Here is a 26,503-nt window from a genome sequence, read left to right on the forward strand (position 1 = left end):
ATCAAAATGGAGACGGATGATAAATAATTTTAATTAATATATTTATTTTTACAAGAAGATATTAAATTTTTATACTTTGGGAAAATTCAAATTATTATAAATTGACTATTACAAAATATTTATATTCATATATAATAAAACCTCTATTAATCGTGATTATCCATGGTTTCGATCAACTAAAATTTTGATATTTATATTTTCTTTTATAAAAAGTCGTAAAATACGAATAATTGTGATGCAAAATTTTTTAAATAAAAAATTGATGAAATAAAAATATAATTGAGTAGATAATTGCAAAAAGAATGTATCTTTTGTCTTATAACAAACTTATTTTATAACTCAAGTAAATTTTTGCACAAGTCTCAATTATCTGAATTATATGATTCTCGATTAAGCTTGTTAATCAAGATTCTATAATAACCAAAATAAAAGATTTGAAACTGACGAGATTGATATTAATTTTATTAATAAATTTTTATCACGTTTATATTTATGAATCAAAATTATGGCTTTTTATCTGGTTCAAGTATTCTCTCTTTATCATTCTATCAATATACACAATGATCAAGAATATACAAATATAATCTTCGTATTAACATTGCATTATCCTTATAAAGATTAATATCTTAATAACTGATATTTTGATGAAAAAATCATTTAAAAAATATGAAATATGAAAAAAAAAGAGATAAAAAAATATGGAATAAGAACATGAATATTTTTATTATATTAAATTTATTATATCTATTTTTTATTATATTAAATTTATTATGTTATATTTTTTATAAATATAAATTTATTCAAAAGAAAAAAAAATAACAGAAATAACTATATTTTTACAAGATTGAAATTAAGATATTGCATAATAATAAAAATGTATTTGTTCAGATGATTTTTATTTTTATTAAAAAATTTATTATTAAAAGTTCTAATTATGCTAAAAATATATAAGTTCTAATATGCTATTATATAATATATATATATATTTATTTATTTATTTATTTATTTATTAATCCAATATTATTGTGACAAATATATAAATTCGGATTTTATTTTTGATTGAAAATATTCATACTCAAATTATCCTAATCGATATTATTTATCTTAAAACGGCATTTGTTATGGAGCAATTTGAAATTAACAAAGATGTTTAGATTTTTTGATTTGAATTTTCATTTTAAAATATATTATTATTATATAATTATTCATAATATTTGTCATGAGATAGTTTAATTATGCAGTAATGTGATATAATTTCAAAAATGTATAAATTAAGCTTTATTTTAAATATATAATTTAATATAAAAATTTCATTTAAAAAAAAGACTTCGTCGGTATTATTAATAATCAAATGATGATTTATATTAATGATTTAATATAATTGTAAAAATCTATTTTTCTTATATCATTTTGAAAACATTCATGTAAAAAAAAAATAGAAAAAAATTATATTTATTGACATTGATTATTTCGAAATATCATTCATTATATATCAATCAACTAAACTAAGTAATTAATCAAAAAACTTGTGTACGTTTTTCACTATCTTTAATATAGATAAATAACATTCTACTGCATTTTATTGCTATTTTTCTAGAGATTACATATTTTCACAGGAATTCACTGTTGCAATATAATTCTTATTTTTTTAGATAGTATAATGTTGTAATCCAGTGAAAAATTGTTTATTTTCTTGATGTAGAATCAGTAAGGTATGTTATAATATATGTGATAATATATTATTAAACATTAATAAAAGAAATTTAGAATTGTTACGAATTAATTTTTCTTGATAAAAACTTTTTTTCTAATTATTGTTTTTTTAGATAAAATCTATTAAATAGAATAAATTATAGAATTATACATATTTCATAAATTGTATTATTTATATAATTTATTTATATTCATATTCAAAATAAATAATATTAGTTTTTATATAAATTATCCTAATGTTATATCTGAATATATGATGAATAAAATAAAAATAAAATTAGAGATATTAAAAGTTTATTTAAATTATCGTTTCTGGACAAAAATAATGTTATAAAAATACAAAAAAATTATTTGAAATTAAATTTTAATATATGAACTATATAACAAAACTTAAAGAAATGAAACAAAACGTAAAGAAATTTTTTTTATTATTGAAATAATTTTTCTATAATTTAAGTTGCAAATATAATCTTTTGTCTATTTAATAAATATTTAATTAATTTATTAATTATTAATTAATAAATTATTAATAAAATATTAATTATTAATTAATTAATTATTAATAAAATATTAATTAATTAATTTAATAAATATTTAAAAAAATAATAATAAAAAGATAAATAATAAAAAAATTATTTTAATGAAATCAAGTTTATAAAACTTATTTAAAAATCTCGTAAAGTGATATCTGTGTGTTCATACGAGTTTTACAAAATGTACATATATTTTAAACTGATTTAAAATGATTTAATATAAATATAAAAATATCTTTTTTTTTCAAAAATAAAGAGCTTCAAAGTCATAATTCTTAAATCATTATTTTAAAAAATTAAAATTGATCTTTATATGATCTCTATATATTAATTGAAAAGCTATTAATATTATATAATACGTATCTCTTTATACTAAAATTTTTATAAGAATATAATAATTTTTTTTTAAATAATAAAACTTTTAATCCTGTAATATGATGTCTTTCCAAAAACATTTTACATAGAATTGATAATAGTACAATCGGAAAGAAAATGATTCTATATAACGAAAAGTCGAAAATATAAAATAAAATTTTTTCATTCATAAAACTTTGTTTTCAAGAAAATCGATTTTAAATATTCTCCAATATATGTATATGTGTAGTTGACTATATCTTACTTTATCAGATTTATTGTATTGAATATACGATAAAAAAATAATAAAATAACATACAATAAAACAGAATATCGACTTACGATAAATCCAGTATATGTAATTGACTATATGTAATTGACTATATCTTACCTTATCAGATTTATTGTACTGAATATACAATAAAAGAATAATAAAATACAACATACAATAAAACAGAATATCAACTTACGATAAATTTTATTATTTTATTATTTATTATTATATTATTTATTGTTTTTTATTATTCATAATTTTATTATTTATTATTATATTATTTATTGTTTTTTTATTAATCATAATTTTATTATTTATTATTATATTATATTGATTATTATATATGTACAGAAATTATTGAAAATATTGTGCTCTATTAAATTTTTGTAAATGTTTCTTTAACTATTCTATCGTTTAATCGATTAAAATTAATTAATTGATCTTGAATTTAATCAATTGATTTAATTTTCTTTAGATACTCCAAACTTATAATTTCTTCATGTGACGCTATAAAAATCAAGAAAGTTAAACTTCATTATTTAATCTTCAAACGAGTGTATATTAAAAATAAATTACATTGCATATTTCATATCGATTACATATTTCATATCAATGTTCTGGATAAATAACATGAAAATTATAAAATACAAAATATAATATATATCCATAAACAAAAAAAATTTTCAACATCGAATATCTCGAAACATAATTTCACCAAATAACAATTGTTCGTGCCTGACCTCCGTTATTCTCCATTGAATCGCGAATCGTTGCCTTGCTCTTCTCTTTGCTTCTCGTTGCTTCGATAATCACTTTGATCCCACAATGTATTCGATCGGAGCTAGACATTATTACTATTATTATTATTTGCCCGGTGGCCTGTATGAGTTGGCCTACCCGTAGTTCAATCGCAACGGAATTTCGTCGTGCTTTTTTACCGGAGCCAGTGGCTCGAAGGCCGGTTTCAATGAATACGAGCAAAAAGGGGCCGCCACTGGCGGCAAATGACAATGAGGAGAGGCCTTGTGCAACGATGGTGTATTCATATGGACGGGATTCGATCCGAATCGTGGCTACGGGCCCTTTCTTCGTAACGAAAACAATGTTACATGGACGAATTACCGTGAATACACCCTAGTCATTGTCATTTTGGCTACAATACTACTTACGAATTAAACATTCGTATTCTCGCTTTTTTCCCCTTACCCTAGTCGTTCCATGATTGGACATAGCGAGTTCAACAGTGTGATGTTAGTTGGAAAAAGGAAAAATTTGAAAATGGATAAATAAGTGGAGACAAATGTTTTTATTTGTTTGAATGGTACGAGATTTTATAAATTTTTATTTTTTAAAATAATATAAAAATACGTGATTATAATGATTGGTTATATAAAAAACATTTTAGATTAGTATAAGAAGTACATTGAATAAATAAGTTTTAACTTTAATGTTATTGCAATATGATATATATATTAGAAACAAAAGAGGAAAAATGAAATATAGTCATTTTTGATATTTATTGTGTCTCAATTAAAACGAAAAATAAATATTTTATTTAGATTATTCGATATATTATTCGATATATTTTTTTTTCAATATATTTGTATTTAAATAATAAATGAATAGATTTCTCATTGTTTAAATATTTACATAGAATATTATACAAAGTGTGAGCATAAAATACAATAAAATTTCATATAACAAAATTAAACGATCCAACGATTGAATGATCCATAATATAATTTATATGTTTGATTCAAAAATAGAAACGTTTCAAAGATTAAAATTTTTTTTTAAATAGAATATCTTTATAAGCTAATTGATGCCACGTTCTATTTTTTATAAAAATAATAATATGTTTGATTAGTTTAAAAGATATTTTAATTTTAAATTTATCTTAATGTATCTATGAAAAATAAGAAATAAAATTTTTGTATTTATACTTTTCTTTTTTTTTAAATACTTTGATTAACATATAAAAAAATATATAATTTTAATTAAAAAATTAGAAATAACTTCAAAATCTTTGAAACATTATATTTTTTCAAGTAAATATATTAAATAATATATCACGTAAGAATATTTAAATTTCCTAGTAATTGTTAATTTTATTCTATTTTTCAGAATTATGATTGAATTCAGTTCCACGAAACATTTTATGTAGAATAAAAGTTAGTTTTGATTATTTTTGTAACAATATATTAATAATTATGTTATATAATTATAATAATTATATATTTATATAATTATTTATATAATATAATATATAATATAATATATAATATATTTATAATTTATATATTTATGTAAATTATTTATATATTTATTATATCTTGTAATATTACATATAATATTTATATATCTTGTAATATTATTTCATTTTATTTCACAATATTTGACTATATCCAATTATTACATGTATAATATTTTACATTATTTCTTTGGTTCTCTTTATTCTATACATTTTTGTAATTAAATTCATTTACGAAAATTTTTTAAGTTTCGTTTGAAACAATTTTCAATCGATTAATAATATATATATATTTGGAACTTCAACTCACAGAATGTATCGTTCACAATATTCCATATGTAATCGTGAAAGTAAAGTTTACAGATCCTGATGTAAACTTAACCTTTCTTACAATTATTATGTTTGATTGACATTGACATCTTTTGCTACGCTGTAATTAATCGTGGTTCTACCGTATATTTTTATATTTATTATATATTATATATTATATTTATTATATTATATTATATTAGACAGGCATATAAGTATTAATTATATAAGTTGATGAAATTTATATATAAATTGCATGCAAATTACTTTATTACTGAAAGAATTTATATAAAATTCAAATAATAAGAAAATTTGGAATTTCCTTATATATAAATAGAAATAAAATGAATATTTCATAATTTATTATATATTTATATAAAAAATATTTAAAATATTTTTTGTAAATATATGAATGTAATAAAAATATTTAATAAATTTTAAAATATTTTATCTTTTTTCTTTAATATTTTTATTAATAATATAAATTTGAATTTTTCCAGTTTAGAAAAACATTCTAGAATTCTAAGCTTTTAATTGAATGCATTATTAGCCTCAAACATAATTCTTCTAATATAACAATCACAGAAATATATCTATTTTAATTTTTTTTCTTTTAGTAATCTTTTATTGATGTTTTAATTGTAATATTGTTAATATTTACTAATATTAAAATCTTAGTGTAGAATTAATTAAATATTTATATATTTATATAAAAGTATTTATTTATTTTATTATTTTATTGGAATTAAAGAATTTATATCATTTTAAAGTAACATAGATTATTTTAAGTAAAATTATCAATATTTAAACATGTATTATGTACATTTAGATAATGAATCATATATTATATTTATTTTAGTTATATATTTCTTTTGAATTTTATTAAACAATACTTATAATACAATATTTATAAGTAAGTTCAGAATTATTTATTAAATAAAATTAAATAAAATTATTAAATGTATTACTATTTAAACTTGCAAAAGTTATAGATTATATATAAGATTATATAAAACTAAACAATGTATTTCAGATATAGAAAGCTATAATTTTATGTTATTCTATTTTTTAATATTATTATATATTCTATTTTTCTGTGTAAAAATAAAAAATCATTTAAAAATAGTTTCAAACTTTTTTTTTTTAAATTTTCCATTTAAAAATCTGTATTTTTATTTTAATTTTTACATTTAATCAATGAATAATCTTGTTTGGATTTTTTAAAGAATATTTTATTTTTTAGGATATTTATTTATGATTTATAATAATACTAAGAATGTATTATTGTTATAAATTATTGTTACATAAAACAAAATTCGATATCACGAAGCATTGGATAAAGAAAATCATTTTTAATAATTTCTTTAAGTAAATTTTAATATTCTTACAATTAAATAAAAAATTATATCTCGAATAAAAGAAGAAATTTAAAAGCACTTTACATAAAATGAATCATATTCATTTTAAATAACTCACAAATTATTTATGAAAATATTTGAAAATATTTGTAAAAATGTATGAAAATATTCTGTATAAAATTCTGTATAAAAATTATATTAATCTTTTAAATTATTTTTAAAACTTTTAAATTATTATTTCAAAAATTACTATATTATTTGTAACTTATTATTAGCATAAGAATTTTTATCATTATTAATTTAATAATTTTTTATAATTTTAATTATATGATTCAGCAATTTTTTTCTATGAAATAACAATCTTTATTGATTAATGTATTAAAAAATATATAATTATACTAGTTTAAATGAATTATAAATGACTCAATAGTTTTCTACAGGAAATAATGAATATCATCATCAATTAATATGTTAAAGTATATATGATTCCATTTAATAAAACAATTTTATTAAAACAAAGTTAAGTTTCTACTATGCATCCATTGCGAGAAAATTAATAACATTAATAATATAAAATTAATTAAATCATGTCTTCTTCTATAATACGTAATATTTGTATAATATATTTTTTTCATCAATAAATAATTTATAATGAATTTATAAATAATTGTGTTATACAATTTACTTTATATAATAAATTCGAATATAATTAATTAATTTTCTAATATTCTAATGGTAAACTATTATTATTCTTATTATTTTATCGATTGAGAATTTAAGAACATTTGTATAAATGCTATTCTGTTCATTTGCTTGTGAGGCTCAAATCGAATTTCACCGAAATCGGTCATTTGTCAAAATGCATCGAGCTTTTAACGATAATGATTTATTTTCGAGTAGGTAGACTTCACTTTAGTTAACAGGGTCTATAATTTTGAAGTATAATTCTTTGAATATAGAAAATCACAGATAGCGTATAATTTTCTGGAAGCGTACAATTCTTTTCTCATCGATTGAACAATACGAAAGAAGAGTGCATTAAGATAAAAGCTTCCGGTTTTTACCCTATAATTGTGGAAAAAAAATTAAATTAAATTAGCTTATGGTATATTTGATTATTATTATAGAGATTATTAATTTATATAGTGCATTCTTTTTAATTTGGCAATAGTGTGCAATATATATTATAAAAATATATTATAAAAATTATAAAAAATATTATAAAAAATATATTATAAAAAAGAGATTGTATATGAAATAGTATTTCTTTTTTAAAAATTATTCTCAATATTATTTTTGAATAATATAATATAATTTTAATATAAGAAAAATAATATAATAATTGAAAATTAAAATTTGTTGGTTATATTATTGTTTATTTTAATTTTATTTTAACAAAAATAATAAAAATTATCTTTAAATCATTTAAATTTTTTCTCTTTTTTTTTAAATATGAAATTTAAAATTTTTTTTTTAAATTGAATAAAATAACAAAATTAAAATTTTTTTTATGCTTCTTATAACTTTTAATGATGAATAAAATTTATTCATCATAATTTATTCATCATATTTTTAATATTTCAATTTTTAAAAAATTTATATTTTATCAATAAATTTTTTGTTTTTTAATGTTGCAAATTATTCAAAAATTAACAAAATAATTATATAATTTTGATTTTTTAATTCGATTCTAAGTATTAATTATTTATATAATTCTATGTTGTCAAATAAAATGAAACAATAAATTTCTTTTTTAAATAAAGATGATTTTAATTTAGGAACTATTCAGTTTATGATACAAATCAGGGTTTCTAGTTAGTTTGATTTTTTAATAATTCTAATTTATAAAGAAAATGCTTTATTGTTCTATTTTCATGAAATTCACATATTTTACTTTCCTCTTCTTTATAAATTTAAATCTATCTAAATTGTATGATACATATAATAATTATAAATTTTGTTAAAAAAATTGTAGTATATATTTTTTAATTATAGAAAAAATAATAACTTTTTAAATACTTTAAACTTTTTTAAAGTTTTTTTTTGTATTTTATAATTATATTATAAATTTATAAGCATTAGTTTAATAATTTTATAATTTTAAATTATGTAAAATGACAGGATGAATATAAATCTGTTTATATTTTCGATATATATAAAATATTTTAGATCTTTATGATATATTTAAAAAAAAATGGCAACATGTCATAAATATTAGTGCAAATTTGTTTGTATCTTTGGAATATATATATATATATGTAAAGAATGCAAAGCAAGATAATAATTCGATAATAATTATCATTAGCATTCTTATCGGAACTGGCAATATTTTTATTTTGCCATTAACATGAATGTAAATAATTCAGCCTTATATGATTATGCGTGAAAGTTGATATATTAATTTTTTATAGAATAATTCACTATAATTATGCATGAAAGTTGATGCATAATATCAAATGTCATTGATAAGTATGGTGTTATGAGCATATCCAAATATATAAACATGTCAAACAGGATCACAAAAAATAAGTATTGTTTTTTTTTTGCTGAATGCAAAGTTTATATGCAGAAATAAGCAGATCTCAGTAAAAAAAATCTTATAACCTTATTAAATCTCTAAGTTTATCAATTCTATTACCTCAATCTTCTAAATTTTTTTATTTTTTTTTCTAATTTTAAAAAAAAAGATAATGTATACTTGTAGCAAGAAGTTATAAAATATTAAATTATGTTATCATTCACTGATATAAATATGTTTTTAAAATAATATAAATGCATTTTTAAAAAAAAAGTATGTGAAAAATTTTATTTTTTGAGGAAGCAAAATAATATAAAATTGAAATCTTAAGAAATCTTAAGAAATATTAATATTAAGAATATAAGAAATATTATAAAATATTATAATGTTTTTTATTAATAAAATTTCAAATAATATACAAGGTATTTTGTAAATAGTAGTAAATGGAGTTATTTTACGTGAAAAAATATATTGAAAATATAAAATAAAATTTTTTTTCATTTAAAATTTTGTTTTTTAAGTAAAATAAGTGAAAAATTTTTTAAAAATTTTCAATTAATTTTCAATTAAAATTAACTATTTTCTGATTAGATATGAATTAATGATTACCTTACATATAAAATGTAATAAAAAATATAATATTTATATAATTATTTCATATCTTAAATTCAAATAATTATTATTTGAAATTAAATTAATATAATAAAGTTAATTATAATAATTTATTCTCTGTTTTTAAGATACAATTAATAATTACTCAAATAAAACACAAATTAATATTGGAATATAGAATTATTAAAATAATTTTCACGAAATAATAACTTTCATGTTTTGAAATGAAAAATATATATATATATATATATATATATATATATTTAAAATATATTTAAAATATAATTTTAAATATACTTCACATTCACGATTTTATCTTATTGTTATCTTATTCTATAATAGTGGGTAATTAATATTACCGGTAAAAAATTATTAATTAATAAATTATTGCCATTTTTTGATATCATTTATATTTTCATGTTTTAGAAAATGTTCATGTTTTACACGTATACTTCATCGTAAATACGAATTAAAATATAATTACACATTATGAAATATAATTACACATTATGAAATATAATTACACATTATGAAATATAATTACACATTAATTAATTCTTAATACTATGTTAATCAAACATTATTATTGACATTTCATTATAATTCAATGGTAAATGAAAATAACTATATAATTCACAATAATTATATTCAATATTTTACATGTTGTTCAATATTGATAGTTATTGACGACACGTTAGAAAAAAGCAAATATTAAAGATAATAGAGACTCAACAGCGTAATTTCCGGTTCCGGATAACCTCGATCAGTCAAAAGGCGTAACTAAACAAATCAAGTAATAAAAAAAAAAGATTGTTCCTAATGAAGCTTATAATTAGAAATTATATTCATTCTTTTCTCTTCCTTTATCCGTCATGTATCGTCGAGAAGATTGTAGTAGCTTGTTATCATAAGTACGAGAGAAAAAACGGATCTTTATTTACCGGTAGCCGGTTTGCTGTACATTATCATTTAAAAGTTAGGAATCGTTCAATCGTCTTGAATGCCATGTGAATCTTGCTATTTAAAATTCATAATAAATAATTATTAAATAATAATATTATTTAATAATTTAATATTATAATATTAAGTCATGATTAATTCATAAAAAATTAGAATAAATTTATAATTTTAAATAAATTATAAATTTAAAATGATTATAATGTATTTGTTATTTTTGAAATATTGTACTTTTTCCAGTAATGATTTTTTTTTAATCAAGAATGTTTTTATTGAATCAAAAGGATCAAAATTTAATTTTTAGACTTAAACTTAAAATTTTTTTTCATTAAATTCATTAAATTCATTCATAAAATTAATCAAATCTTTTTTTTACAAAATTTTTAATTTTTATATTTTATTTTTTTATATATAAATTAATGTAATGAAAAATTTAAATAAATTTAAATTTCAAATACTTAATTGGATTATTATTATTTAAATAAAAATTCCTATTTCTAAATTCATTTAATAATTCATTATTCTTGTAAGTTATCTAAGATAATTATGAATTTAAAATAATTATAAATATGTGATTGAAGAAAATGACAAAAATAACAAAAAAATTTTAAGATTCGATAACTTGAAATTTTTTGATTTTCAAAGAGATTTTTTGTTTTAATGAATAACGAAAAATTCACATAAAAATTAATTATAACTTTTAAAAAAATTATGATTTTGTTCATGATTTTAAAATCAATGCATCAAATTTAAAATCAAAGTTTTATCATATGATCACAGATTTAAATATACGTAGACATTCACATATGAAGTAATATAATTAGTAGCAGTTAATTTGCTAATAAAGAATGATGTCATTATATGAAATCATCATTCGTAAAATAAGTCTTGACATAATCTTTTTAAAATTATTATAAGAAATATTGGATTTGACTAGATTTTCAAATAATGACACGTTAGTTTCCTTAAATATAAATGATTTTTTTTTAAATTATTTCATTATTCAATTAAAGTAATTTTTTAATTTTTTTTATATTTTATATTGGCATAAATGTTTAAATAATCATTTCTAAAAATAGTTTCTGATATCAATGTCAATATTTACGTAAAAAATATAGATTTTTACTTGTTTTCTAAAAAAGTATAATAATATAATTATTTTCTTCATAATCTAATCTTGATAATCTTAACATAATAAAGTTATTTTTTTTATGTTATGTCTAAAATAAAGTAAAAAATAAAGTATAAATAATTTATTATTTCAAGTTAATTTTTTTTCATCTTTATTTCAAATAAATATATCCTTCAATTTGGTTTCCAAATAGCAGATTTTAAATGCGAGAATTTTTCGAGATAATAGAATTTAACATAAAAGATTAATCGAATATTTCATTTCATAATTTATTTTTAAAGTAGATTTCTAAATATCACTAACGTTATGTTATTATAAAAATTAAAATATTAAATATTTTTTAAAAAAGCTTCATAATTTAATAAACGAAATCGAATGAATTTATAATTATAAAATAAAAAAAAGATTAATAAATTTTTTAATAAACATTATAATTTATCCTGTGAGCAGATAGTTTTTTAGTTTTGAATGATGATGTAGATGTATTCCAGCGTATCGCAGGTCATATGCCCTTCGCGTGAGTTGGGACAGTTTTATGTATAGAAAGATTTGAGAAATCAACGATAAAAGGCTGACAGAGAATTCATTCATACGTCTCAACCTCTAACTCGTGCAACCAAAGGGGACTTATGGGCCACCCAATCTTCCTTTCTACCAACGGCTCAGATTCGGCAATGTGTATTCGTTTTCTGCGAATCGTTTCGATGTCCGTTAAGATTGTAGTTCTTTTTTAGAAACTGTAATCTTATTGTGTTTAGGGAACTAGACCTCGTTTGTCAATGTTAAATTTGTTTGGATAATAGTTAAGCTTCCTTCAATACAAGTATTTATTAGATGTGTAAATTAATTTAAAACATTTAGTTTTTATATTATGATACAAGAAATGCGAATTATTTGTAAAAAATAAAAATTTGTTTTCCTTTGAATTTCTTAGAATTGTTTTTTAAAATTTACGTCAATAGATAAAAATTAATGAATATTTATATTGAAATAATTAATACATATAAGATATAGATATAAATGATTAAAAATAATATTAAGAAAAAATAAAGAAAGTAAATATTAATTTATTTGAAGAAATAAATTTTTTATTTTTCTTTTTTTTCTATTTTTTAAAATTTTTTTTATCGAAATTGAATTTTTATTCAAATAAACAATATAAATACTATCACAAATATTCTTAATAAAAAAAATTTTTGAAAATTCTTCAATGTTGATTTCTATTTATTATTATTAGATTAATTTTAACATTTTTATTAAAGAATTATCAGATTATGAAAAGTTTTTATTCTATGTAGAAATCATTAATACAATTATAAATTTTTACTCTATTCAAAAGCTAAATCAAATCATACTAAATTGAACCAAAATTATATTTTACTTACTATAAATGAATATATATATATACTATATAAAATTTCAAATAAAATTTCTTTTCTAAAATTTTTATCATAATAAATTTCGTATTTATAACTATGTTTTATTTTTATTTTTTGATTCTAATTACAGTCAATAATTTATAGAAATTTTAGCTTTTGGATGTAGTCTCTTCTAATAATCCTAGACCTATTTAAAAGATTTATTTTTATCTTAAAGATTAATTTCTATCTTATCTGTACTCTTTATGTTACTCTTCCCTAATACAATAAAATATTTTAATCTATATTGAATCAACTTCGACGACAAATTGTCTACTTTCAGTTCATTATAAAACTATTAATAACTTTTTTAAATATATCTTTCTAAGATATCTTTAAATTTAATATTTATTGTATAGTAATTAATCTTGAAAGCTAGATAACAATCAGTCATTAAAATCAAATTTGTTTTTTATATAGATAATATCACTTCTATTATATTGATACATATAAAATTGCATTTTCACTGCATTTGATATTGCAAAACTATAATACTCAAAATTGATCATTTTTTGTACCAAGTAAAATTTCTTTAACAAGATAGAAAACACATAACAAAAAGTATATAAAAATGGAATCTTCTTACTTACACTTTAATTACAAATACTTTAATTATGAGAAAGTAAATGGTTCTTAATCAATAAAGAGAAATAGGAAAAAAAAATTATTTTCTTTAGTGAATTGCTTATTCAACGATCGACCGAAATAAAATGATAAACACTCATTAAAACGATTGAATAATTTTGGTTGGCAAATATTGAGTCGATGAAGAAGAGGAAAAATATAAAAAAAAAGAGGAAAAGATAAATACAAGGAAAGGGTAGATAATGTCTGATTAAAGGTGCAGTTTTTTGATGGGCAATTACTTTTATAGATAGAAGCTCACTGGGTCTCTGGTTTTTTTTTCTCTCTTATATCCTTCTTCTTATTTTTTTTTCTCTTTCTTCTGTTCGTACTCATATTCCCATCTTCCGTCGAATCATTACGCTTCAGGGTACATGTTGCTTGATTGTAATCGCCACGAAACACGCCCCAGAATTAATCATGATAAAATTAATAGATTTCCATTACAAAACGCGTGTGTTTAGTTGAATGGAGAAAAATTTTAATTGAATATTTAATAGAATAATAATCTTATGTTATTATTATATATTATTAAAATAAAATATGTATGACTATATATATTAATATTATATAATATATATTATAATATAATATTATAATAAATATATATTAACTAATTAAACGATTCAAAAATTTTAAATGTAATATATTAAATGTCGTATATGATAGGTTGGATTCTAAATAAACGAAAAGTTAATATTATTTGTGATTAATAAAAACTATTTGTGTAAATAAAGTAAAAATACATATAATGTGTACACAATACATATAATATTTATTACTTATTAAATATTTTTATATTATTTAAATAATTAAAAAGAAATCAAGTTTTATTTATTATTTTTTGATTTTAATTTTTCTGGTAATACAAAATCATTTCCATTTTTTTTTAGAAATTATATATCACAATATATTCATATGAATTATTAAGATATCAAGATGATGAATACTATGTTTTGAAAAATTTTTGATTTTAGTGATAGAACGTATGATAATTATATTTTCAGAAATCAAATAATTAATTTTGATAATTATTATTAATATTAGTTTTAATTAATTAATTTGAAACATTGTTCTGAGAAAGCAATTGCTTTTTATTGACGAAATTTGATTGATTTTTTTTTTTTTTTTTTTTACTATGAGATTTTATATCATCAATCAAGATTCCATTTTGAGAAAAAAATTATTTCTTATAAATTTTTAATTATATAAAATAAAAAAAATTGAAATAAATTGTTGAATTCGACATTATAACTTTGAATATTATAAAAAATTAACATTCCATTAAATAGAAATTTCTGAGACATTTTTTCTATCTTTAAAAAAACTAGGGTCTCAACCATTATATTAAAAAGAAATAAGATTTATTAAATCTCTTAAAAATTTATTCTTTAAATTTTTTATATTTTAAAAATATTAATCTTTCCAAACATTTAATTTAATTTAAAAAATTGTCAATTGTTTAAAAAAAAATACTTTGAAAAATATTTTACAAATTTTGTTATAAATTTACTTTATAATAAATTTTATATTATATCAAATTATTTTTATAAGTTTTTTTTATATATATTTTATTTTCAAATCATTATTTTATTTATGATTTAGGGATAAGAATAATATTATCTTTTTAAAATTTGATTTATATTGTAATCATAATATGATTTGAAAATTTAATAAATAAATATTCAAATCAAAGGTATAAGTTTAAAATAAAATAATAAATACTAGCAGATTACTACTGCAAAGTTTTATTCAGATTAATCAATTTTGACGCTAAAAAATTGAATTTGCGAGAATTAAAGTTATGTAACTGCTATTTCATCAATTGTGAAATTGATTTATTTTTTATTGTTTACTTTTATTGTTTATTTGACTTAAAATATTCTTCATTTTATGAAATAGTATATTGCAATATGAAATATGAAAGATAAAAATTATGACATACAATGAACTAAAATGATGATATAAAATAAAGATATAAACATGAATTAAAAATACATTTAAAACTTTTTTTATTATTATAATATACATTCTAACGAAACTTTTCAATGTTATTTTAAATATCTACCATTTCTTGAATTCGAAAGATTTAAATTTAACTAATATTTAACTATCTTGAACTGGATTTTCGAGTTAAATTACTTGAATTCCAAACTTGAGCTCTTGATTAATTGAAATCTTGACTAATATCAACGAGTCTTAAATTGAATAAAAAAGAATAAGGAAAAAAAAATTGAAAAATGCAAAAAAGAAAGAATTCTTATACGACGGAAAGAGATTTATTTGACAGAATATAATTTATAACTTTGATCGTTTCAGATTATCTTTTCCCTCAGGACATTCGTCGTTCTCGGCCTACACGATGATCTACCTTGCGGTAAGTTCCACTTTTTCCTTTCTTTCGAATTTATGATTATGCACGCTTTCTCGATTCTGTAATCGATTTTTTTTATTGTGGATCACAAAATTATTCAGATATTAATGTATATTTAACAGTCTATATCTTTGTTTATTTTAAAAGTTTATAAATTTAAATCTGTTTATTTCGATAGAATATTTATAATATTTTACAAATATGTATAATTTATTTAAATAATTTGATATAATAAAATAATATTAAAATTATTTTATAAAAATATTATACTTATGATTATATTATATTTATAAAACTTCATGATTATATTTATATTTATATTTATATTATATTTATATTTATATATCATATAAATATATTTATTATATTTATATGATAAATGGTTTATTAAAAGAAACAAATTTAAATTTATTTCTTCCATTAAAATTAAGAAACTAAATATTTTTATTTAAGCTTGAAAAAAAATAGAAAATAACAATCTGTATCAATTAGTATATTAAAAAATACATAATTTTAATTTAAAACACAAACTAACTTGACTTTTGTATGTCCCTTATATATCAACTTACAAAAAAATTAATAACATTAGAATTTGTACATCTTAATGAAATATTTTTTCATACATCAAATAATTTATGAATTATTCATCTTATGTGATTCATTTTGTATAATATACATATTACATATATACCATTGTTATAAAAATTTTATATAATAAACATTCTAATATATATTATTCAAAACAAAAGGATACAATAATGTAATAAAAAAGAGAAATATAATATTTATCAACTCATTTAAACGATTAGAAAATTGATGTTTCATAATCATATGTTTCACACCAACCTACTCATTTCTTGCACCTTAATTGCACTCTTGCATCGTGTACACCTTTCTTCATCCTTTGAATACACAATGCCCCATCTTATTGCATTAAAATGAAAGCAACATTTACATAATAACTCTTTCAACGATGCGTAATTTGCTTACAGAATTTTTTTCTTTTCTCTTTTATAGATGTACTTGCAATTAAGAATAACTTGGAAGGGTAGCAAACTGTTGAAACATTTCCTGCAAGTTATGTGCTTGCTTATGGCCTGGTTCACTGCATTGTCGCGAGTTTCCGATTATAAACATCATTGGAGTGATGTTCTCGCCGGTTCGAGCCTTGGTACCATCACAGCGCTGGTCGTGGTGAGCATTATTCCCCTTAACTATCCTATTGTGCGATCATAAATTACACGCGATCGTGAATATGAAATATGCGATCTATCGAGTTGCTCCAACTTTTATGACCTCCATTGATCGCGTTTGTTGGAAGAAATAATAATAATAATCGGAAATATTGATTATTATTATTATAATATGTGTATATATAAGTAAATACCTATGTGATAGATTATAATTTTTCTATACTCTATTTATCAAAAAAAAAAAATTTATTGATATTATATATCTATTTAATGATGAGTTGAGTTTTTTTTTTATTTAAAGTTTTTTTTTAATTTATTTAAAGTTGAGATTTGTATTATAAGAGTTGATTATATTTCTAAAAATTAATGAAATAATAATTAAAATATGATATGAATTATTATTTTATTTATTTATTTCTAAATTTTCATAATATAAGAACTTATTTTAATTTTTTATACTGCAATGAAATTTTATTTATTTTATTATTATTATTATTATTATTATTATTATTATTATTATTATTATTATTATTATTATTATTATTATTATTATTATTATTATTATTATTATTATTATTATTATTATTATTATTATTATTATTATTATTATTATTATTATTACTATTATTTAATGAATCATTTATGAGATTTTATTCATGGAGAGTCGATTCTAGATATCAAAACAAATACAAAAATCTATATACAAAAATATCGAATAAAGATTATTTATTTATTAAGTTATGAATTTACATTAGAAAAGTTTGCATTGGATAAAGCGAGACATGATACAATGATGATATAGAGCGAGACAATTACTTACAAATAAATAAGCCTTTATCATTTTAATATATATATACTTTTGTATTTATTTAACTTTTATTTTAGAATCGACCTCAAAAATATATTAATCTAACGAATATATTATCACATTATATAATTATCACGGATAATTAATATTAATATAATATAAATTATTTACTGATACTTATGATTAAATACATAATCATGTTTCTGAGGAAATACAAGTCAACATCTCACTCTATCTCCATTTTACTTTTTTCAAAGCGAATTTAAGTTGCTTATAATAAATAAGCTTTAATCGATATTTTTATAATGTATAATTATATAAATATATATTTTTATAATTTTAGTCTTCAGAATTTATTTTTTATAGCTGAATTTAAATGAATATATTAAAAATTATTCTATATAATTATACACACATTATATAAACATTATATACATATTATATACACATAAATAAATGAATTATTTCATGGAATATTTAGCAATAATTTCTACATTTTGAAAAAATTATTATAATGATTTATATTTATAAGTAAATTTAAAGATTTATATTAAAAGTGTAATAATTTAACTATTTCATGTCTCTTGATTAATTTTTAAAAAATTAATTGATTGATCTCTAAATATAATATTATATAGTTATTATAATAAATATTAATTATATCTATTACTTACTATTTACAATATCAATATGTATATTTTCAATATAATAACGATTTTTTACTGTGTTGATCAATATTTCATAATTGTATTAGAGATAAATATTAAATTATATAAAAATATAAATATTAAATGATAAAAATAAAAATATTCTATTTTTGTTTATTTATTCTTTTTTTTTAACAATTTTCTAAGAAAATTATATTTTTTGTTTCCCTTTCACCATAATATAATTCATAATTTATCTTTATTTGTATTTAAACTTCTATCTAAACTTCACTTATTCTAATGAAATTGTATCTTCTTAAATCAACCTTTTAATTGAACAAGAAATAGTGCTTAGCAATGAAAAACAAGTGAATTTCTATTATTTGAATTCCATTATACGAACTCTTCTTCAGTGTTCCGATAAATGGAGTTTCTACTGTAATATGTCTTCGATGTAAAATGAATGTTAGTATTCGGATTGAGTTATTTACGTTCAAATTAGAACTCGATGGAAATGATTAGAAGCCATTAATTTGCAGATAAGCATAATAATTATAATATATATTATATATTATAGGATTTGTTTTGTGATTGGTCGACGAGTGATAACTCGCTTTAGGCAATGCAGCGAAACGAATTTAAATGAGATTGTTAAATGTAGAAATGAGATACTATCTAATAATGATCTTTGTAATAAATTAATTGTTATTGATTGAATAATTAATTTTTAATTTTTTATTTATTTTTTTATTTTTATTTTGTGTATTTTTATGTGTATTTTTGTGTATTATTATGATCTATTATATATTTTCTATTATAAATGAAAAGTATGTTTTTGTATTGATTTTATCGAACTTTTGTTATCGTATCATGTTATTTCATTTTATTTCATTTAATGCAACTATTTATTTTAAATGATTCTTAAATCTAGTTATATAATTTATTCACATATTCCTAACATTATTTACATTTACGTATTATATTCGGCATGGATAAATTTTTTATTAAAAATGACTATGACTTGATAAATTATTTTTCATTTAAATAAATCTGAAAGATTTTCATTAATTTCAATATTACAAAATTATATATAAATATATTTAATAAAGAATTTAAAATATTCATTTTATACAGACATATTATAAAAATATAAATTCAGTAAAACTTAGACTAAAGAAAAATATAAATATATAAAAATATAAATTCAGTTCAAAACTTAGATTAAAGATCAGATAATAGAATAAAAATATAATTTTTTTTATATTATCTTATTAATTATCAAGTTTATTTAAAAATTAGTATTAACATGTGATAATTGAATATGAATCACGCAAAAATTTTTATTAAACAATATAAATTTTATAGATTTATTACCGACAAAAATTCTCAAATAAAGAAATGTAAACAATAATTAAAATTATCTGTGTTTTTTATTTATTATTACTTGATATCTAATCACAGTGAATCTGTTTTTCTTTCTCAATAATTTTCAATATTTATTTTAAAAATATTTTAAAAATTTATTTTTGCAGTTTATAAAAATATTTTCATTGAACAATTTAATAGCATTGTTAATTATGATACATTTAATTCAATGAAAATAATAAGAAAATAATAATTACAATTAGAATTTATATTCTATTGAATTAGACTATAAAAAAAATTAACCTCTATCTTTGTAAAAAAAATCATGTTTTTTCTTTTTTGTAATTATAAAGTTTTACCAATATTATTATCATTTATTATTAATTTGAAATGAACAAAGTTCGTAAGGAAATTTAATATTAAAATTATTAATCTTTTCAAAGATGGATTTTAGAAAAAGATTGTTTGATTTTGCAATTATTAAAATTTATATTTTAATATTTTTACTTGTAAAATTAATATTGACTTGTATTTTAATGGAAATAAAATTATATATATTTATATATATATATAATTTTTATTATATTTTATTATTATTAAAAAATTATTTTAATTATAATATTTTGATGAGAATAAAATACATTTAAGAAATTGATTATAGAAGTTTAAAGAAAGAAGTTCAAAAAAAAAATTTATAAATTAAAAAATGTCGATAAAGATTTATTTATTAAATTGTAAACAATCGAAGCAATTTGTGTTGAATGAAGACGAAAGCAGAATGAAATAGTTCTCTCTATCTAGTATCTCTATCGTATTGTTGTCTTGCTTTGTTTCTGTCTCACTTCATCTAATACAAATAAATTATTTATAAATGAATAATAAATAAGCTTTATTATATTTATATTTTGATGTCTAGAATAGATTCTTTAAAAAAAATATATTAATACTCTGTACATGTATTTAGATAAATATATGTATTTTATAATTGATAATTATATATTCATATAAGATGAACATGATTATTTTAATATTTAACGAACTTCGAGAACTTACTAACTTAAAATTAAAAGAAACACTTGTTATTCGTTGTTAAAAAAATTTAGAAAATAATATTATAGTGATTCTTAAATTTATAATTTCAAATTAAAATAATTATTAGAATTTCTTCCATTTACTTGTTTAAAATTTCATTTATTTATTATATTATTATAATCTATCTATTAAATAAATATATAAATATATATCTATTATATTATATATTATTATATTATTGTAATTTATATTATTATGTTGTGTTATTAATAAATGTATTAGTTCATTTTTTTCGTTGCATAATTGTAAAATTAATTATGCGAAAATCATTGATTAAAAAAATTTCAAGGACATTCCGCTGCATATTAAAGTAAAACGAAACGTAGGAAATTTATTTCCATTATTTTTATAAATTTTTGTTCAATAATTTATGTTTATTATTTAATGTTTCTTATTTAATATACTATATGAAAATAATTTTGATAAAATTTGAATTAAATTTGGAATACATCACAAAATAATATTGATAATATGACAAAATTAAGAATTTTAAAAAGTTAAAAGATTAATTACTAAGATTTAAAAAATTAAAAGACTTCAAAGACTTGGACATTTCAAAAATTAATTTTACAGAAACTATTTCTCGCAAATTTACAAAAGAGATTGCTATAAAGAAATATTTTTTTGTTAAGAATTGTTAGAAAATCATAATCATATTTTAACTTTTTCGTTCCACTCTTAATGCACACATACCGCTCTTGAACCAATATACGCGTAATTATCAGATATGTTTCGATGTGTTTTTTGCAGGTGAACTTCATTGCAGACTTGTTCAAGGATCAAAATCACTACTCAGTGGAGGAGAAACATCGAACGGCGGATTACGAAACAGGAGCCGGTACACAGGTGAATAATGGCACTAGTAATCGCAACTGTTGACCTAACGAGCTAGCTCTTCGCTTGCTGACCACAACAAGGCCATGACTGTCTTATAGTTGTCTCTGGGAAGTTAATTCTGGTCTTGGGGAACAAAAACACACGCTGCTGGTGGGTGCCTCAAGTGAAGGAAAATTGAAAAATGTGTATGGTGTTCCCAAAAGCTGATGTGTCGCAAAAAATTTTCTCATCGAAATTGCCTTATGTGCTGTTTTGGGAGACCGTTCATCGCCTTCTCAACGACACTTCTAGACGTCATCATCCACCATTTCTTCATCATGCAATGCTGATTATAGAGATCCTTGTAAAGGAAATGGAAAGAAAAAGGAGAAAAAAGAAACAGAAGGAAAAAAACAAAAAAGAAAAAAACAGCAATCTTTTAAAATGAAACATGATTATTAATAGAAATTTTCATTCTTTCTCATACGCCGCTTCGCTATGAAGCTTTCTTTTTTCAGCATTCTCTATGTTCGAATTTTTGTATTTTTATTGTAACTCTTTTTTCTTCTTTCTTTCTTTCTTTCTTTTTTTCTTTCTTTCCTTTTTTCTTTCTTTCTTTCTTTCTTTCTTTCTTTCTTTCTTTCTTTCTTTCTTTTTCTTTTCTTTTCTTATGGTGGAAGGATTTATATCTAAAGCGAAGAGCAAATTTTTTTATATAGATTATTTGTATCTTATCATTATCTTAGCTTTGTTCGAAGGACTTTCGTGTTAACGATATGTCCTCGTTGTCCCTTATTTCGTCCAAATTGTCCGTTCATGTAAGATCTTGTATAGATTCGACGATCTTATTATTTTTATGTCTATTTTAGAATTCGGGAGAATGTAACATTCTTCCCATTTCTTTTAATAGATTTTACGATAAGATAGCCAATCGAAATTTAAGCATTGGCGGAAAGACGGGAAGGAATTTTAACATTAGAACTTCGGAAATTTTATTTTTGATTATTTCAAGTTTCATTCAATAATTTTCCTTATATGATTTAATTATTTTTTTTTTATTCATACTCAATTGATTTTTAATGATACATTCTAATGGTACAACTATTTTATATTATTAATCAATTGACTTTTTAATTGTTCAGTATGGTATACAAATATAAAGAAGGAAAATGATTTATATTAATTTTTCAAAAGTTGGATAATTCTACATTTTTTATAAGATCATTATATGTAATATTTTTTTTCAAATTTTACCGATTAATTTTTTCTTTTAAACATAAAATAAGATTTTATTATGGCGGAATCAAAGAATTGAGATTGAAAAGTTTATTAAATTGTAGAATTATCAACAATTAAAATGCAAAGATAACGGAAGATAAAGAAGAAGATCGAGAAGAAAATGATTTTATCCGGAGTTCTAGCGTTAACGAAAATGTGTTACATACGAGAATTTGTACAGGCCGAAACTTGTTAATAGTTTCAGCGAAGATATATTTATTTCTTGTTGAGCGTTATTTATTTATATAGGGGAAAACGGATTGTGAAAAAAAAAGAGCGAACATATATATCTCTTTCTCTTTATATAGAAAGTATTACACGTTCGCGTTAAAGATACGCTATAATTATATAAATTTTCTAATTAGACTTAAAAAAGAAAAAAAAAGTAAACGCGGTATATTGATTTTTATATTCTTGTATTATATTTTAATAGATTAATCTTGTTGGTATTTGGTGCTCTTGAATCTATTTACGCTAAACATCCTTTAACATTAAAGATTATAATGCTAAAAAGCGAAACGCGATAATTATTTCTTCCTTTTTTTCTCTTTCTTACTTAATTAATATCGAATTTCAAAGGTAGCAAAATTTTCAGTATTGATAATTTTTATATTATATCTATATTATTAACATACTTGTTAAAGATGAATGACTAATATTTGTTGCTTGCTGGAAAAGTATAGTACGTATTCTTAAATCTTCGAATTGTAATCGATTTGGAGAAAAATTGATGCAAATAAGAAAATCTCTTTATATGTAAAATTAAATTAAATTAATTCTATTGATATCTGATATGATTATAGAAATGTTTGCAAACAAAAAAAAAACTTTTTAGCAATGTATTTTATTTAATATAATATTATCACCAAAAATTCGATTTAATGTTCAATCCTTGACCAATGGACGGATTATATATTGTGAACATCAAGTCAATTATGGCAGAATAATATTATCATTCTTGTTTTAAAAAAAAATCATAAGTTCTCCTTTTCATTGAAGTCACATAAATGATTATTTTGTTAAAAGAAAAAAAGAAATGTTAAAATGGTTTTTGAAAATTTCAAATGAAATATAAAATTAAATATAAAAAAAAATGAAATATAAAGTTAACAATTTTACAAAATTAACATGTATAGTATAATTAAAACAATCAAATATATAAATTTATTTCCACAATAGTGATAAAGGAAAATTTATAAAAATATAATAGATATTATATCTAGATAAATCTTTTAGATAAAATAATTTTTGGAACAGATTCACTTGTACTACTTCGATTATTTTATTGTGATCTTTTTACGAATAATTTGCACAATATTACAGTAAAAATATGTTTACAGTAAAAAATATAGTTATTCATCAAGATCTTATGGCATATGATGAGATCATTATGTTTATTCAAATCTTTCGTTATTCACCGAATAATAAAATGTTACCATAAAAAATTTTTAATGCAATAATAAATCGATAAATAAGTTCGTGATGAACGTTTGTTTAATGCAAAGTATTACGATAAATATCATTAGTTGAAAAATGAGTAGAAGAACGAGTTGCAAAATAAAATGGATTAACGATAAAATTAATTACATTGAATTATTATATAATCCTATTTGAATTTACAATTATAGATCATGATACTATTTCAAAACTATTAATATACATTTACTAAATTATTAATATATAGATTCTTAATATTGTAGATGTATAATGTACGTATTTATAAGACGAGAAAAAAAAGGAAAAGAAAAAAAATCGTTTTTTTCTCATTGATTTTCTATTAAAAAGTTTTTACATAACTCGAATATAGCGAACGATACTAAACCTTTGATTACTATGATTTAGATATGATACATACTTATCTATGTATGGTGGTATGGCTTTAAAGTGTTTTACACAAAGTGAATCACGTAAGTATGAATTATAGGAATTAAATATTTTCTAAAATATAATTTTAGAAGATTCTTAAGATTTTTACGGCTTATTATAACATAATTATTAAAATCAAGGAAATTAAAATTAATATCTTCTGAAAGAGCATGATTAAGATCTAGAAAGTTTGATTTTTGACAATTATAATTTTGTAAGTATTATAAGATTTTGTTTGTTGATGAGCTTGCTTATTTTTAAAATATATATCTTGTATAATATGAAATTTATTTAGATAGAGTAGATTGAATAATCAATTATAATTAATACAATTTTACATTCTATTTTCTTTACAAACATTGAATTAAATTAAAAAAAAATTATTCTATACTGAATTAAAAATTATTTCAATTCATAAATGAAATTTTCAAATAAAAAATGTTGTTTTATAATTTTAAATTATTTTTTTAATTTCTAAGTTTAATTAAATTTCTAAATTTCATTTTTTGATATCATTCTTATTTTTAATTTTTGTCTAATTTAAAAAATTTTTCTATATCAATTTTTCGATATCAATTGCACTGAAAATTTTAATCATTTTGTAAGTACAAAATATTATTTATGCTAACTTAATATTATTATAATAAAAATATTTAATTTTTATTATAATAATAGTAGAAAAATAAGAATTAAATGTATATAATATAATATAAATTATTTTTAACATAGAATTCAAATATTTCGAATAATAATAAAACTTTCTTTATATAAACAATGCATTTAATTTATGTCGAATTATTCAAATATTTCAAAAAATATGAATAATACAAAAAAATATTTCAACAATTTTTTGATATAAAAATATATTGATATAATAATTATTTGTATAATTAGTTTTATAAACAATTTTATAATTATTATTAATAGTTTTTCTGTAGATATATAAAGAATTTAATTATAATAAGAATTAAATTATTATGAAAGTCAATTTTTAAATGGAATAATATAATT

General features: G+C 19.0%; 1 protein-coding gene across 4 annotated transcripts in view; it reads left to right on the forward strand.

Annotated features, from left to right (window-relative positions):
- The window catches only part of LOC108002410 (putative phosphatidate phosphatase), a 141,714-nt gene that overhangs the window by 60,311 nt on the left and 54,900 nt on the right, over positions 1-26,503 (forward strand). For all 4 annotated transcript variants that reach the window (XM_062081562.1, XM_062081559.1, XM_062081561.1 and 1 more), the window contains exons 5-7: positions 16,373-16,430; positions 17,445-17,621; positions 22,283-22,378. In XM_062081562.1, the coding sequence (XP_061937546.1) occupies positions 16,373-16,430; positions 17,445-17,621; positions 22,283-22,378 (331 nt within the window). The remainder of the gene's footprint in view (positions 1-16,372; positions 16,431-17,444; positions 17,622-22,282; positions 22,379-26,503) is intronic.

The sequence above is a fragment of the Apis cerana genome, linkage group LG11 (assembly GCF_029169275.1).
Source record: "Apis cerana isolate GH-2021 linkage group LG11, AcerK_1.0, whole genome shotgun sequence".
NCBI classification, from domain to species: Eukaryota; Metazoa; Arthropoda; class Insecta; order Hymenoptera; family Apidae; genus Apis; species Apis cerana.